At 39.5% G+C, this 16,158-nt stretch overlaps 1 protein-coding gene, 1 non-coding gene and 1 pseudogene across 4 annotated transcripts in view; 1 reads left to right on the forward strand and 2 right to left on the reverse strand.

Moving 5' to 3' along the window:
* The window catches only part of UBAP2 (ubiquitin associated protein 2), a 132,993-nt gene that overhangs the window by 16,866 nt on the left and 99,969 nt on the right, over positions 1–16,158 (reverse strand). For 2 of the 3 annotated variants that reach the window (XM_021691778.2, XM_044920772.1), the window contains 6 exons: positions 15,672–15,739; positions 12,235–12,424; positions 6,437–6,650; positions 3,645–3,919; positions 2,868–3,037; positions 1,382–1,595 (listed from right to left, as the gene is read on the reverse strand). In XM_021691778.2, the coding sequence (XP_021547453.1) occupies positions 1,382–1,595; positions 2,868–3,037; positions 3,645–3,919; positions 6,437–6,650; positions 12,235–12,424; positions 15,672–15,739 (1,131 nt within the window). Of the gene's footprint in view, positions 1–1,381; positions 1,596–2,867; positions 3,038–3,644; positions 3,929–6,436; positions 6,651–12,234; positions 12,425–15,671; positions 15,740–16,158 lie in introns of all 3 variants that reach the window. The other variant, XM_021691777.2, reaches the window with a different exon arrangement.
* LOC110581875 lies at positions 7,821–8,269 on the forward strand (annotated as a pseudogene).
* Positions 12,032–12,114, reverse strand: LOC123326578. The gene has a single exon (XR_006541194.1). It is a non-coding gene; the product is annotated as a small nucleolar RNA SNORD121A (small nucleolar RNA).

Consider the following 16,158-nt stretch of genomic DNA (forward strand, 5'->3'; position numbering starts at 1 on the left):
AATTTAAATGAACTACTACAGAATTTTACCATATACGGTGACAAGAATTTAAATAAAAGATTGAAATAAATTTTTTAAAAAAGTAGCTCTCACTAGTAATGCTTGAACATCTCTGCCTTTCAGGAAACTAAAATATTACAAATAAGACTATAGGTCCGGGGCGCCTGGCTGGCTCAGTTGGTTAAGCGACTGCCTTCGGCTCAGGTCATGATCCCAGGGTCCTGGGATCGAGTCCCACATCGGGCTCCCGGCTCAGCAGGAAGCCTGCTTCTCCCTCTCCCACTCCCCCTGCTTGTGTTCCTGCTCTCGCTGTCTCTGTAAAATAAATAAATAAAATCTTAAAAAAAAAATAATAATAATAATTAAAAAAAAAAAAAGACTATAGGTCCGTTGTGTCTCCCCCCCCACGCCCACCCCACAACCCCATGCAAAGCACTATGGGCAATTTGGGATGTATCCTTATGCTATCCTTATACTAAGCTTCTCGGTCCACTCATACACTCCTGTGTATGGGTGCTTAAAATGCAGATTTCACACCACAGCCCACTATTAGTAAACTCAACAAACTATAAGAAAGGTTAGCCAATTTCTTTTTTTTTTTTTAAGATTTTATTGATTTGACAGAGAGAGACACAGTGAGAGAGGGAACACAAGCAGGGGGAGTGGGAGAGGAAGCAGGCTTCCCGCTGAGCAGGGAGCCCGATGCGGGGCTCGATCCCACGACCCTGGGGTCATGACCTGAGCCGAAGGCAGATGCTTAACGACTGAGCCACCCAGGTGCCCCAAAAGGTTAGCCAATTTCTAGGGGGTGCCTGGCTGGCTCAGTTGGTGGAGCATGCGACTCTCGATCTCAGGTTGGTAAATTCGATCTCCATGTTAGGTGAAGAGAGTACTTAAAAATAAAATCTTGGCGGACACTGGGGAGGTTATGTGCTTTGGTAAACGCTGTGAATTGTGTAAGACTGATGAATCACAGACCTGTACCCCTGAAACAAATAATACATTATATGGTAACAATAAATAAATAAATAAATAAATAAAAATAAAATCTTGGGGCACTTATGTGGCTCAGTTGTTTAAGTGCCCGCTCGGGTCATGATCCCAGCGTCCTGGGATCAAGCCCCGCATCAGGCTCCCTGCTCAGCACGGGGGCCGCTTCTGCCTCTCCCTCTGCCTGCCGCTCTGCTTACTTGTGCTTTCTATCAAATACAAAAATAAAATCTTAAAGAAAAAAATAAATAAAAGAAAATCTTAAAAAGGTTAGCCTTTTCTTTCTTTCTTTCTAAAAGAAAATCTCATCTAAAACCCTCAATTTCCCAAACTAAACACTGACCCTCCAAACAGGATTTCCTACAAGAAGAAACCTGAAAAGACCAATTACCGTGATGGTTCCTGGAGCTGACTCCGATGGACTCACAGAGCTTTGGTATGCAATTCTGTTATGCACAGAACTCTGGTCATAGGAGGAAGACGTTGTTACTGGACTAGTGGAGCTCAGTGATGAGCTGGTAAGACTGGAGGAGGTAACAACTGAAGTTGTATAGGTGGAGTTCTGTACTGCACTGGTCATTGGTAGAGAGGTATTCAAAGAATCACTAGAAAGAATAAAAAGATTTAGACATAACTTTGTGTCACTTTACATGGGTTCATCAAGAACTATTTCATCACTTTACTGCCATACTATAAATTAAATAAACATGTCTGTACCTACACATTTGTACTACTGCATTCTTTAACTGTATTAAAAGGATGCATATTCAAAACACCCCTCCACTCCCAATCAGACCCACCTAATTTAAATGACAGGCAGAGGGACATCTTTAAGAATCCTTAAGACTCTGTAAGGAACCCAGAAGTGTGAAACCACTTTTTTCTTTTAAGATTTTATTTATTTATTTATTACTTATTATTTATTTATTTATTTCTTACTTATTTATCAATCAATCAATCAATCAGAGAGAGGGAGAAGCAGGCTCCCTGCTGGGCAGAGAGCCTGATGAGGCACTCAATCCCAGGACCCTGGGATCATGACCTGAGCTGAAGGCAGACACTTAACTGACTGAGCCACCCAGGTGTCACTGAAACCATTTTTAGAAAGAGCAAATACCAGCTTTTAGTTCTGGGGAGTAGAAAAATTAATAAAATCTAAAATCTGGGATTCTCTACCTATGAAACATTCCACTGAAGGAAAATACGTGTTGGCAAAGATGTACAAGAAGTGCATCCCTCAGAGATTACTGGGAGGAATGTAAAATGCTACAGCCACTATGAAAAAAGTTTCCTGGTTCCTCAAATGTTAATATAAGGGTTACCACAGGACCAGCAATTACTAGGTCTATATCCAGAAGAACTGAAAGGACAGAAAATTTGTAAATGAATGTTCACAGCACCATGATTCTTAATGCCCAAAAAGTGGAAACAATCCAAATGTCCATCAACTAATGAACGGATAAAAAAAATGTGATGTATCGACACAATGAAATACTATTCGGAAATAAAATGCATACAAGCTACAAATGGATGAACTTTGAAAACACTATGCCACATAAAAGAAGTCAGACACAAAAGACCACATACTGCATGATTCTTGCTTTATGAAATATCGGAATAGGCAAATCCAGAGACAGAGGATTAGCTGCCAAAGGATGAGGGGAGGGGGAAATTGTGAGTGACTGCTAACAAGCACAGGGTTTCTTTTTAGTGTGATGGAAGAAAAGTTCTGGAATTAGATACTAGTCATGGGTGCACAAACTTACCACCACAGGGTGTACTGTCTCCACCAGGTGATTTCTTAGGCTCTATTTTGTTTTACTTTGCCAACAAAGGGCTTAATTCAGTCAAAGCCAGAGAAATAAGAAGTCGTGTACCTTAAAGACTTCGAATACAAGCTGATAGGAATCTGGTTACTATTTTCACTGCTTGCCGCTGATCCAAATTCAGAGAGAGAAGGTTCTGATCCAAATTCCAAGGCGCCGAACTGAACATTTAATCCTGTGACATCTGCTGACCCAGGCATTTCCACTGCAGAAGCTGGGATCTGAAAAACAGAGCCATCACGTCAGGAACAGAGATCAGAGATCCCATGTCCCAGAGGCCTCTAGCAGAGCCAAATGAGCACCGGCTTCCCAAAGCACTACTGGCACCCCGGAGGAACAAGGTGCAAGACATCCACAAGAAGGAAAAAGGCACAGGACATTTCAAAAAAGAAGAGAAAAGAAAAATGAGCAGTTAACAGCAGAATGGTCAGTGCCACCAACTGCTTCTTAGAGCAGAGGCCGAAGAAATGGGGGCGGGCTGGGTGGTGGTGGGTGAGAGAAGGGAGGAGAGCGGGCCATCGCTGAAAGCATTATCTAGTCAAAGAACCACTTATTCTCTATCTCCGAAACGCAGGTAAATACACAAGACCAGCAGATTCTCTGACCCAAATCCTGTAATTTCAATGAACAGTCTCTGTCTCCAACACAAAACCATTCCCTCTCATATTAGCCCAGCCACTCAGAAATGGCCGATTCCTCATTAAGCAGTAAGCTATGTGCTTGGAAAAAAATACCATGTCACCGTTTGAGACTTACTAACCCAACCCTTGAGCTAAATGTTGAAATACATCCACCATTGGGCCTGTGACTTCTGGATGGAGAACAGACCTTAGAAGCTGGAGGTATCCGCCGCTTCGGTAGTTTGATGTGTTTAGACTGTGGTTGGTGGGTAGTCACAGCAATGTTTTCTACAGTCATGCTGGGAAGCTGCAAAAGTTTGTTCACAGTGGAGGTACTGTCTCTGGGTGTTGACTCTCGCAGTTTTACCTGGGAAGGAAAGGACTCCAACCCAGGAGGAGGAACAGCAACGGCCTGAGTGTGGTGCTGCTGTCGCTGGCTCAATTGACTAAGAACCGGGGATGGTTCAGGCTGAGATTTGAAGTCTATGAAATATGTAAAGGGGGAGGGAGGGAAAGTAAGCAACAATCAATTATTTAGGAACGTGGGCTTAGAGCTCCGTCTTCCAATATGACTGAGAGTGAAAGGTTGTAGTTACCACTTGTTTCTCCCAACAACCTTCTACCTGAGTCCCCTAAGTTGGGTGTGTGTGTGATCTATTATAACTGGTATATGATAAATGGAAAAGGATGCCTGAATGGGTTTACAGATCATTTCTTATGCAGAGAGGAGACATAGTTTACATTAAGACACACGGAGTGGGTAAAAGAGCACGGAGTTGCTACACATTTGGCCTTTAGCTAAGAGAGAATTATATTTTTGTTGCTTTATGGATTTCTTAACAAAACTGTTAAAAATTATTGTTTTTCAGTAACTAATGTGATATTACAAAATCCAAAAGGTAAAAAAAAGTTTATGAGGACTATAAATCACCCTTTCAACCCTATCTCCAGATTCACTCCACAGAGGCAGACATTGTATCCAGTTTCTTGAATATCTTCAGAGATACTGTTTCAAAACACACATACACAGACACACACACATTATATATATAGCTTCCTCACAAACCATTTGGTTTTCAAAAATTGTTCCATATTAACATGTGAAGAGCTACTTCATTTTTATGGCCACATAGTAATCCAGTGTACAGAGGCATTGATTTTTAAAACCAGTACTGTATTAACAGGCTTTTAGGTTTTCCAATATCTTGCTAAGAAAAACAGTGCTGCAATCAATGTATCTTTATGTAAGACATTTTGCTCAAGTGCAAATATACCTGTGGAATCAACAACTAGAAGAGTTACTGGTTCAAAGAACAACTCTATTTTAAATTTTGACAAACACTTCAAAATTCTTTCAAAAGATAGAACACACACTTTTTAATATGCTGTGATACCAACAACTTTTATCCTTCCTAATCTGAATGATGGAAAATGGCATAAAAGGTGCAATTTAAAATGATATAAATTCAATGAGGCATCATTTCATATACTCCAGTATTCTTTGCCTATGAACTCTGACAATACCTCTTTGACCATTTTTTTTTTTTAACTTTGTTTAGTCTCCTTTATTTTTAGTTACTCTTCTTTATAAAGGAAGCTAGCCCTTTGTCTACATGATTTTCAAATCATAATGAAGTGGGCAATTTTTTCCAGCAAGGTAGTATGTATTTTAGGCTTTTTTTTCCAGCCAGGTAGTATGTATTTTAGGCTTTGAAGGCCATCTGTTAGCAACTACTCAACTCTCCCTTTGTAGACTGAAACCAGTTATAAGACAATACATAATGAATGGCCATGGCTGTGTTCCAATAAAATGTTATTTACAAAAACAGGTGACAAATCCAGTTGAAGTTTTGCCAACCCATGACTTGGTGTATTTCCATCTTAGATGAGTCTATTTTTGGACTTTATATTAGAGGCATATATAAAAAGGTAGGATTTATAAAGAATATAGAAACAGCATGTACAAATCTAAAAACTCTTATCACCCACTGCAGTGGGTCTGCAGAAAAAGGGTAACATAGGACTACAACTAGCATCAGAAATGCCTCCTTGCTAAACTGGCTCTTGGCCAGTGTCTGCAAACACAGTGTTTTAATGTATTCTAGGCAAAGGTTGCCAAGCACTCTTATCAGATAAAAATGACTCTCTACACCTTTAATGTTTGTACAAGGTGGTTTACGGTGAACACTTGCTTTCCTACTGGGAATCTGGAATATTGTTATGTACTAGGCAGAGGGTACTTATGTATAACCAGCTCCCCAATAAAAAACTTTGAGTATTAAGGCTCTAATGAATTTCCTTGGTAGACAGGACTCCAAATTTGGGAGTAGTCCCAGATACTTCCTTAACAGCAAACTGTTTCTTTCAGGATAGAAACGTGATTCCGTGTCTTTTAATAAGCCCTAAACATAAACATGCCTAGGAAACCAACACTATGGTTAATAACCCTCTGCTATTCCTTAATACAGTGTGGCGTGTGTATGTTGGTGGAAAATGGGTGTTTTAATGTCACAAAATCTCTGGGAGTATAGTTTAGAAAACATCCAACTTACATATGGTGCCTTTATATTATAAACCACTGACAATAAGGCTGGCACAAATCATGATAGATACATACAAATATTAAAATGAAAAAGCAACCCAGAGGGTGTGATTTAAAATTCCACATCCCAACTCTGTCCCCACAATATTATAATAGAGCTTAGAAAATTCTGTCCAGGCATTTACTCAAAGTGTTATTTCCTTGTATTTGTAGGGCTTTACCATGCTTTGGAACATCTCTTCAAGATATGTACTACTACCACTACTGATAACAGCAAATAAATGCAGGTATTTATACAATACAAAGCTATCTGATGTAATTCACAAACACCACAGAAATTCTATTAAAAAGAAACATCTCTGGACAAATTCCACATTACTGTTCACAATTCAACACACTCTCGTAATGTTTAGCATGTCCTCACTAGGGGCTAACCACCACAGAAAATGTATACTTACCAAAATGACTAAGGACTGAGGACTGGGAAGTTGAGGGCTTGAGGTCCCAAGAAGAAGTGGTTGTGGGGGGACTTGTACTATTCTGCTGTGAACCTGGGGTACTGGTAAACTGGCCCAAACTTGGAGCTTTCAATTGGTCCAAAATCTGGGAGCTGGTGATGTTTGCCATTTTGGAAGGTGCAAGCTCTCCAAATCCTGAACCAAGGACGGATGACTTTAAAAGGAAAAAAAAAGCAAAAATCCTCAGCAATACAAATCTCTACTCCAGAATTTAAACACATCAAGTATTTTCATAAGAATTTTTAAAACTATAACCTCGAACATGTGAATCAATAAGACTCAACTGAGAAGATCCTACATGAAAATATTACCATACAACAAAATCTGATTAAATCCAGCAATTCTTCTGGATTCTGATATAAGAAGTTAAAGGGAAGGAGAATATTTTCCCTGGATATTAAGACATTGCTTTCTTTTTGGGGCACCTGGGGGGGGCTCAGTTGGTTAGGCCACTGCCTTCCGCTCAGGTCATGATCCCAGGGTCCTGCAGTTGAGCCCCGTGTCATCACTGGGCTCCTTGCTCAGCAGGGAGTCTCCTTCTCCCTCAGCCTCTGCTCATCCACCCCCCCAGTTGTGCTCTCTCTCTCTCTCTCACAAATAAATTCTTTTTTTTTTTTTTTAAGATTTTATTTATTTATTTGACAGAGAGTGAGCACAAGTAGGGAGAGCAGCAGGCAGAGGGAGAGGGAGAAGCAGGCTCCCTGATGAGCAGGGAGCCTGACACGGGGCTCAATCCCAGAACCCCAGGATCATGACCTGAACTGAAGGCAGCCGCTTAACTGACTGAGCCAGCCAGGCGCCCCATCAAATAAATAAAATCTTAAAAACAAAAAGACACTGCTTTCTTTTTAAAAGTGGTGTCACAAATTCACAAACAAAATACTACTGTTTTTTATAAAGATAAATACCATGAATTCAATGACAAACACATGCTTGAGAAACAAAAATACAGTATTTTCTTAATGTATGCAACAACAGTAATCATGTTTGTAAGTTTGATTGGTGAATGGCTCAGCAATGTCATCCTACAAAATTAACTGCAGGTTGCAGCACTTACTTAAAAAGTTAATATTCTGAGCTGCCGCACGGGGAGGAGGCCGAGGCCGCAGCTTGAGGGAGGCCCCGGCCCCTCTGTACGCGTGGGTGTGGATGGCTAGGGGAAGGGAAGGGAGGCCGGCCCACTGGCCAGCCGGGTGCCTGTGTCTGGCAGAGCCGATGTGAGACGAAGAGACAATCCTTCCCTGCCGCCCGGATAATCAAGAGTTTTGGCCGGACCTTTGAGCACACACCGAGAGAGTGAGAAGCCAGACGAAAAGCACAGACTATGGCGCTGAAACGGATTAATAAGGAACTTAGTGATTTGGCCCGTGACCCTCCAGCACCATGTTCTGCAGGTCCAGTTGGGGATGATATGTTTCATTGGCAAGCCACAATTATGGGACCTAATGACAGCCCATACCAAGGCGGTGTATTCTTTTTGACAATTCATTTTCCTACAGACTACCCTACCCCTTCAAACCACCTAAGGTTGCATTTACAACAAGAATTTATCATCCAAATATTAACAGTAATGGCAGCATTTGTCTCGATATTCTAAGATCACAGTGGTCTCCTGCTTTAACTATTTCTAAAGTTCTTTTATCCATTTGTTCACTGCTATGTGGTCCGAACCGAGATGACCCTCTAGTGCCAGAGATTGCACGGATCTATAAAACAGACAGGGATAAGTACAACAGAGTATCTCGCGAATGGACTCAGAAGAATGCCATGTGATGCTACCTTAAAGTCAGAATAACCTGCATTATAGCTGGAAATCAACTTTAAATTACTGTTGCTTTTTTGATTTTCTTATCCGGCTGCTCCCCTATCAAACCTCATCTTTTTTAATTTTATTTTTTGTTTACCTCCCTCCATTCATTCACATGCTCATCTGAGAAGACTTAAGTTCTTCCAGCTTTGGACAATAACTGCTTTTAGAAACTGTAAAGTAGTTACAGTTTCTAAAGAGAACAGTTGCCCAAGATTCAGAATTTTTTTAAAAATGGAGCATGTGTATTATGTGGCCAATGTCTTCACTCTAACTTGGTTATGAGACTAAAACCATTCCTCACTACTCTAACATGCTGAAGAAATCATCTGAGGGGGAGGGAGATGGATGCTCAGTTGTCACATCAAAGGAAGCAGCATTATTCTAGCATCCAGTCTTTTTTTAAGCCTTCCACTGTTAGAGATTTGAGGTTACATGATATACTTTATGCTCATAACTGATGTGGCTGGAGAATTGGTATTGAATTTATAGCATCAGCAGAACAGAAAATGTGATGTATTTTATGCATACAATAAAGGAATGACCTGTTCTTGTTCTACAGAGAATGGAAATTGGAAGTCAAACACCCTTTGTATTCCAAAATAGGGTCTCAAACATTTTATAATTCTCATTTAAATTGTTAGGAGGCTTGGAGCTATTAGTTAATCTATCTTCCAATACACTGTTTAATATAGCACTGAATAAATGATGCAAGTTGTCAATGGATGAGTGATCAACTAATAGCTCTATTAATTGATTTATTTTTCTTCAATAAAGTTGCAGAAACCAAAAAAAAAAGTTAATATTCTAAAATCAGATAATGATTTACACATGAGGGATCTTGTGTACTGAGCCGATATCCTGGGCACCACTGCATTTATTTCAAGTTGTTTTCATGACTAAGAACACCAAATACGCTCCTTAAGTAAGTATCCAAAAGAAAATGTTACACCTCTCCCACCTATCCTGTCAGGTCAGATACCAAGAGCCAATGAGAACGATACACGTAAAAAAATGAAACTGGACCACTTTCTCACACCATACACAAAAATAAACTCAAAATGGATTAAAGACCTAAATGTGAAACCTGAAACCATAAAAATCCTAGAGAAAGCATAGGCTGTGTAATTTCTTTCACATCAGCTAGAGCAATATTTTTCTAGATATATCACCTAAGGCAAGGGAAACAAAAGCAAAAATAAAGTACTGGGGGGCGCCTGGGTGGCTCAGTCGTTAAGCATCTGCCTTCGGCTCAGGTCATGATCCCACGGTCCTGGGATCGAGCCCCGCATCGGGCTCCCTGCTCCACGGGAAGCCTGCTTCTCCCTCTCCCACTCCCCCTGCCTGTGTTCTCTCTCTCGTTGTCTCTCTCTCTGTCAAATAAATAAATAAAATCTTTAAAAAATAAAAACATAAAATAAAATAAAGTATTGGGACTACATCAAAATTAAAAAAAAAAAAAAAAAACAGGACCCAAGGAGAATGAAAGCCTTGACTAGTGAACACAGTCACTGCATTTTTACATATGAAGATCTTTCAGTTTCTGAAAAGATATTTATCAAAAAATAACTTTTTAAGGGCACCTAGGTGGCTCAGTCAGTTAAGCATCTGCCTTCGGCTCAGGTCATGATCCCGGAGTCCGAGGATCGAGTCCTGCATCAGGCTCCCCGCTCAGTGGGGAAAATACTTCTCCCTCTGCCCCTCCCCACTCTCGTGCTTTCTCTCTGTCTCACTCTCTCAAATAAATAAAATCTAAAAAACAAAACACAACTTTTTGAAACCATTTAAAACTTGCATTCTCTTAAGAGATCAGATACAGAAAGTTGAAATAATTATTTCTGTTAACAATATCCAAAGGCATCCCAGTTGTTTTAAGGAAATTCAAATTCTCCAATCTGAGCAAAACATTAGGTTGTAAGCAGTTATTGCACATCAATCACAGAATCTGCTAACATTATTTATCACTACTCCAGAACCCTTCCTCATGCTGTCCAAAACACCTGCTCTTCTGCTGCTACAAATCCACCAAAATCCAGTTCAAGCCCCCTTGTTCAGTAAAGGCTTCCACGACGATACTTCGATTCTTCTGATCTCTACCCTGCATCAGCTAATATCATCAAATGCATTTTCTGCATGCTTTGCAACACAATGAAATCACTGAATCAAGGACTAGCGCTTTGCTTCACGTTAACACTTAGCATAGGACTTCTCAATTTCACCTACATTTCAATCAATGGGGGCTTTAACAACATGTGTATTGATACACCAATATGCATGCACTCACATATACACAAACATACACAAGTGCCCAACTTGCAATCCCAAGATTCTGACTTATTTGGTCTATGTGGACTCTGGCATTATTTTATTATTACTGTTGTTAATTTACTCAAGTTCCCCACTGATTATAAAAGTACAGTAGGTTGAGCAGCACCACTGTTGTAATATGCTAAACAGTATCTGTTCCAGTTTCTCAAGGTGTTGTTCATTATCAAAGGCAACACACCTTAAGGCACTGTTGGAAAAAAACAAACAAGCAAAAAAAACCCTCCTCGTGTCCTACCTATGTTCTGAGTGTCCTGGCTAAGATTCTAGCAGCTCAGCCTAGACATTACATCAGCATATCAGTAGCAGATAGAAAGGCAAGGGGAAAGGACAGGAATGGTTCAATCAAAATGTGAGGGTACTGGAGCGCCTGGCTGGCTCAGTCGGTGGAACGTGCAGCACTTGATCTCAGGGTTATAAGTTTGAGCCCCACACTGGGTGTAGAGATTACTTAAAAAAAATTAAATTAAAAAACAAAATAAAAAACAAAGCTTGGGGGTATTATTAGACCTTACTACCTTCTCAAAACAGAGACAGCATCAAGCCCTGGGCTGTCCTACTTCAAGCACGGACACCCTCTCATACATAATCATCAATGACACTAAAAATGCCAAGTTACCAAGCCAGTTATGACATGATGTGTCTGTGCAGAGTATAAGACAGCAATGAAAAGTTTACATATTTCATTCTCCATTTTATTAGGGTTCAGCAAATGATTTTTGAGTCGAGTAGGGGGAAAAGATAGTATCATATTCATAAGAAATTCTGTTTCTCAACCACAGATTTCAAGTAAAACACAGCAAGTGAACCAATAATTACCACTAGTGAAAGCTGTGCATCTGTATATGGAGGTATTCCAACCCCTCCCCCCAACCCCACTGCCAACTGAGAACTGCCTACTGTTAGGGCCTTCAGTTCACCATTATGCAGCTACATTGCTTGACATTCTATGCTCTAAGATTTTATTCCCATCAGCCTATCTTCATATCCTTCTCTACCAGTTCCTGGAGTCCTTTCTGTTAGGAGCTAAATTCTCATGGGAAGTTAAAGCCAGATATACAAGCAGTAGGTGCCCGTTTTAATGAAAACACATCCATATTATAAGGGCCTCCACTAGAGTGGCATGTTAAGAAAAAGTACACTAATTTTACAAATAACAAAACAAGAGCTGCCAAAAATATAAGCACCTAAGAAGACTTGGAAAGAACTGTTTTAGCATGATTTTAGCAAGCTAATTCTGACAAACATTTGCATTTAACTAAATTGGAAAACAAATGAAAATTTTAATGTCATAAGTACAGACTTTCAAACAAAATCCAAGATAAAAATTATTAATAAGAAGGATGCCTCAGTGATTACGACTTAAGATTTCAACTAATCATAAAGAAGTATTTTTTATCTTTGTCCAGAAAACTCAGAGTAGCTGAATTCCACATAGCATCATCAGATATGTGCTTGGAAATTATCACATCATTGTTTTCTGGACTGAAATCTACTGTAGATATGTTTATGTTTAGAAAATAATTATAAGGCATGTATCATTCTAGAATACATTTGCTTATGGGTACATTCCTTCAAATCCCATACTAAAATAAAAGCGAGTTACCAGACTCTGAGGAGAATAGGAGTTGACAGCAGTGGAGCTGCCAGTCCCTGGTGCCATCTGATTGTTGTGCTGAGAATTTGTGAAGACAAGGGCTTGACCAAAGCCCTGCTGTTGGGAAGTTTCAAAGGAGCTGACTTCTGAGGCTTGACTGGGAGGAACAGGCTTCTGGAGCAAGGCTACCAGATCAATGCTAAGCAGACAAAAAGCAAATGAGGAACGAGTCAAAAGCAAATCTTATCAATAATGAATTTGAGAAGTGAATCAATATAGAGTAAATTCATGTTAAAAAATAATCTAAGTGAGGAAAATCTTTGGAAACTGGAGTTTAAAGGAGCCAAGAGGACAACATTAACTAAAGAAAACAAAACAAAAAAAAAACCAAAAAACAACAACATACAAAGCCACAGAGACTAAAGCAGGGCTTGGCAGAGAAGAGAAATGAAAAGGTGCATCAAGACAGTTCCACAGAAATAGCACAGTAACAACTGATTTGAAAACCTGGAGCAAATAAGTAAATAAACAATTTTCTAAAGTTTGGCTTATTTTCTGTAAAATATTTTCCCCCATTCATTACTCAGAACCAATGTTTCTTAAACTTGCCTCAAGGAAAGTGAATTCCTACTGTGGGAGAATGAGAACCACAGTCACAGTAGACAATTCAAGCAGTTTCCCATTTATCATAAATATCCCAGTGAGTTCTGCATTCTAAGCTATAATATAAGTTTATATAAATCTCCAATAATTTTCTCTCTTAAATATTCAAAAAGGGGCGCCTGGGTGGCTCAGTTGGTGAAGGGTCTGCCTTCAGCTCAGGTGGGACCGAGTCCGCATCAAGCCTGCTTCTCCCTCTCCCTGCCGCTCCCCCTACTTGCACACACTCACTCGCTTACTCTGTCAAATGAATAAAAAAAAAAAAAAATCTTAAAAAAAATACTGAGGAAAAAATGCGCAAAATATAAAAAATGCACAAATACTCTGTTAACTACAACTCTTGTAATGTCCCCAGAAGAAGAGATATCACGGCCTGAAAACCTAAAAGCATGAGGAAGAACTAATCTTCTAGATCTATACTACCTGACATGTGAGTGAGCTACTAACTCTTCTCCACAGAACTAACTGCAAGGCCCTCAAGATTAACTAACATGGTAATTTGCTCCATTAAACCCTCTCAAAGGCCAGTTTCCAGTTTTCCTGTCTGAAATGTTCACCATGCAGGTGAGGCAGATTCTGGAAGGTCAAATAATTCATTCACGGCCCACTAATATCTGATAGAGTGAAGTTCCTAGGCCTGACTTCCTCTCCTTATGTACTACCCACTCTTACTTTCCCATAACCAGGTTGAAGTCCCAGACTAGTATTTTGGATCCTGAGGTAACTGTTCTAACTTATGATATCCTAACTCCAGGGATATAAATCCAGGGTAGTTATATTACATATAACCTATCTCAAAAGCTACATTATCAGAAAAAACACAGGACATTCTATTCTAAAAGATTGACAGGATATTCACCTAAAAACACTACAGCACTGTTTTCTGAAAAATAACCATTAAAGTCTATTTTTTTTTTTTAAATGCCCTCCCATGCCCAATTGTGACCTCTGATCCCATCCTTTCCCTCCTGTTTTAGTGAGTAGGGGAGGGGACATTTTTTTAAATGAAAATGATCCTATGAAATTGAGTAATGAATACAATAAGGAAGTTATATCCATTTAATAAATTCTGAGCAATTCACAAAACCTTTGTTCATTTTTATTTCCCTATAATGAAGTCTTATAACCATCTCATTTAGCAGGAAATTAAGCGTGTCCGGTTCAAAATTTCCTTCAATTCTCAGGGGTCATACATAGAAAGGCTTTCATCCTCTTAGATCATTGCATTTTGAAACCATAATCAAAGGTTTTCTGAGTTATTGTAGACAGTAGGATGTAAATAAACGCTTTTCAAGAATTCAGTACTGGGGGCGCCTGGGTGGCTCAATTGTTAAGCATCTGCCTTCGGCTCAGGTCATGATCTCAGGGTCCTGGCATCGAGCCCTGCATTGGGCTCCCTGCTCCACGGGAAGCCTGCTTCTCCCTCTCCCACTCCCCCTGCTTGTATTCCCTCTCTCACTGTGTCTCTCTCTGTTAAATAAATAAATAAAACCTTAAAAAAAAAAAAAATTCAGTTCTGTACATACTAATAATATTTCTATTTTTCTGAAAATTCCTTCCTTTTCTGTAATCTAAGAGACTAGATGAAAACTAGTAGAGCCCACAGTTGTTAAGCGGCTGCCTTCGGCTCAGGTCATGATCCCAGGGTCCTGGGATCGAGCCCCAGATCGTGCTCCCTGCTCGGCGGGAAGCCTGCTTCTCCCTCTCCCATTCCCCCTGCTTGTGCTCCCTCTCTCGCTGTCTGTCTGTCAAATAAATACATATCTTAAAAAAACAAAAAAAACTAGTACAGCCCATATAAAATGAGAAGTTTGTATTAGCCTTAGAAGATCTAAATAGGGCGCCTGGGTGGCTCAGTCGTTAAGCGTCTGCCTTCGGCTCAGGTCATGATCCCAGGGTCCTGGGATCGAGCCCCAGATCGGGCTCCCTGCTCAGCGGGAGGCCTGCTTCTCCCTTTCCCACTCCCCCTGCTTGTGTTCCTGCTCTCGCTGTCTCTGTCAAATAAATAAAATCTTAAAAAAAAAAAAAAAAAAGATCTAAATAAATGGTATTATACACAGAAACCAAAGGATATTTGGTATTAGGTTCATCTGTCAAAAAACAGTATATTTATAAAAGTAAAAAAGAAAAACCACTAAATAAGTTTAAAATTATTAAATAAGCTTAATATTATTAAGCCAGCCTGGCTGGCTCAGTCAGTGGAACCTGCAACTCTTGATCTTGGGGTTGTGAGTTTGAGCCCCACACTGGGTAGAGATTACTTAAAAAAAAAGTCTTTAGGGGCGCCTGGGTGGCTCAGTCAGTTAAGCAGCTGCCTTCGGCTCAGGTCATGATCCCAGGGTCCTGGGATTGAGCCCCACATCGGGCTCCCTGCTCGGCGGAGAGCCTGCTTCTCCCCCTCCCTCTGTCTGCCGCTCTGCCTACTTGTGCTATCTCTGTTAAATAAATAAGTAAAAATCTTTAAAAAAAAAAAAAAAAAAATCTTTAAAAATAAGTTAAATAAAATAGGTTTAACATAATATCTATCACAAATGATAACAAATCAGAAACATAATCGCTATTTTAATTCATCAGAGAATATAATAAATTAGAAAATGATGGAGGTCTGTCAGCTCACAAAGAAGGTTAGGGATAAAACAAAATCTTAGAAGGAAAAAAGGTAAAAACAGAAAGAGATTCAAGCAAAGGAAAAAAAAACAGAGACCTAAGACCCAAAACAAATTTCCTGAGCAAGAAATTTAAATTATGCTTTGAACAACAAACAAAAGGTGAAAGAAATTGTTTACCTTTGCCCAGGTGTGACATGATTCTCTGCTGGAACAGCTGAGGCAGTGAAGACCTTTGTTTCAGAAAGCTGTTTGGAAAGGAATAAAAAAAATACTTCGCTTTTATTTTATAGAACATAAAACCAGAAATGTATCAAATTCCTGACAATTTTAGTCACCAGTACTCTTATTATACTTCACCCAAAAGTAGTCTGAAAGAAAGGAAATACATTAAGTGATCATGACAAGTAATATTCTTCAAGTGAAGGTAAATTTAGATTGGCAAACCCATAAAAAGGATTTCACATCAGGGAAAGAATAAAGTTAAGTCAGACCAGGGTTCAAGTCCTAGTCACACTACTCTGTTTGACATTACACAAAATGAGAATACCACTAAAACCACCACAAATGCCAAACGTTTGAAAAAGGGCAAAAAATTGACATTTTCTTTCCCCCAAAACAGATAGTTTCAGTATTTTTTTTTTTTTTTTTTTTTAAGATTTTATTT

Source organism: Neomonachus schauinslandi, chromosome 13 (genome assembly GCF_002201575.2).
Source record: "Neomonachus schauinslandi chromosome 13, ASM220157v2, whole genome shotgun sequence".
Taxonomy (NCBI): Eukaryota; Metazoa; Chordata; class Mammalia; order Carnivora; family Phocidae; genus Neomonachus; species Neomonachus schauinslandi.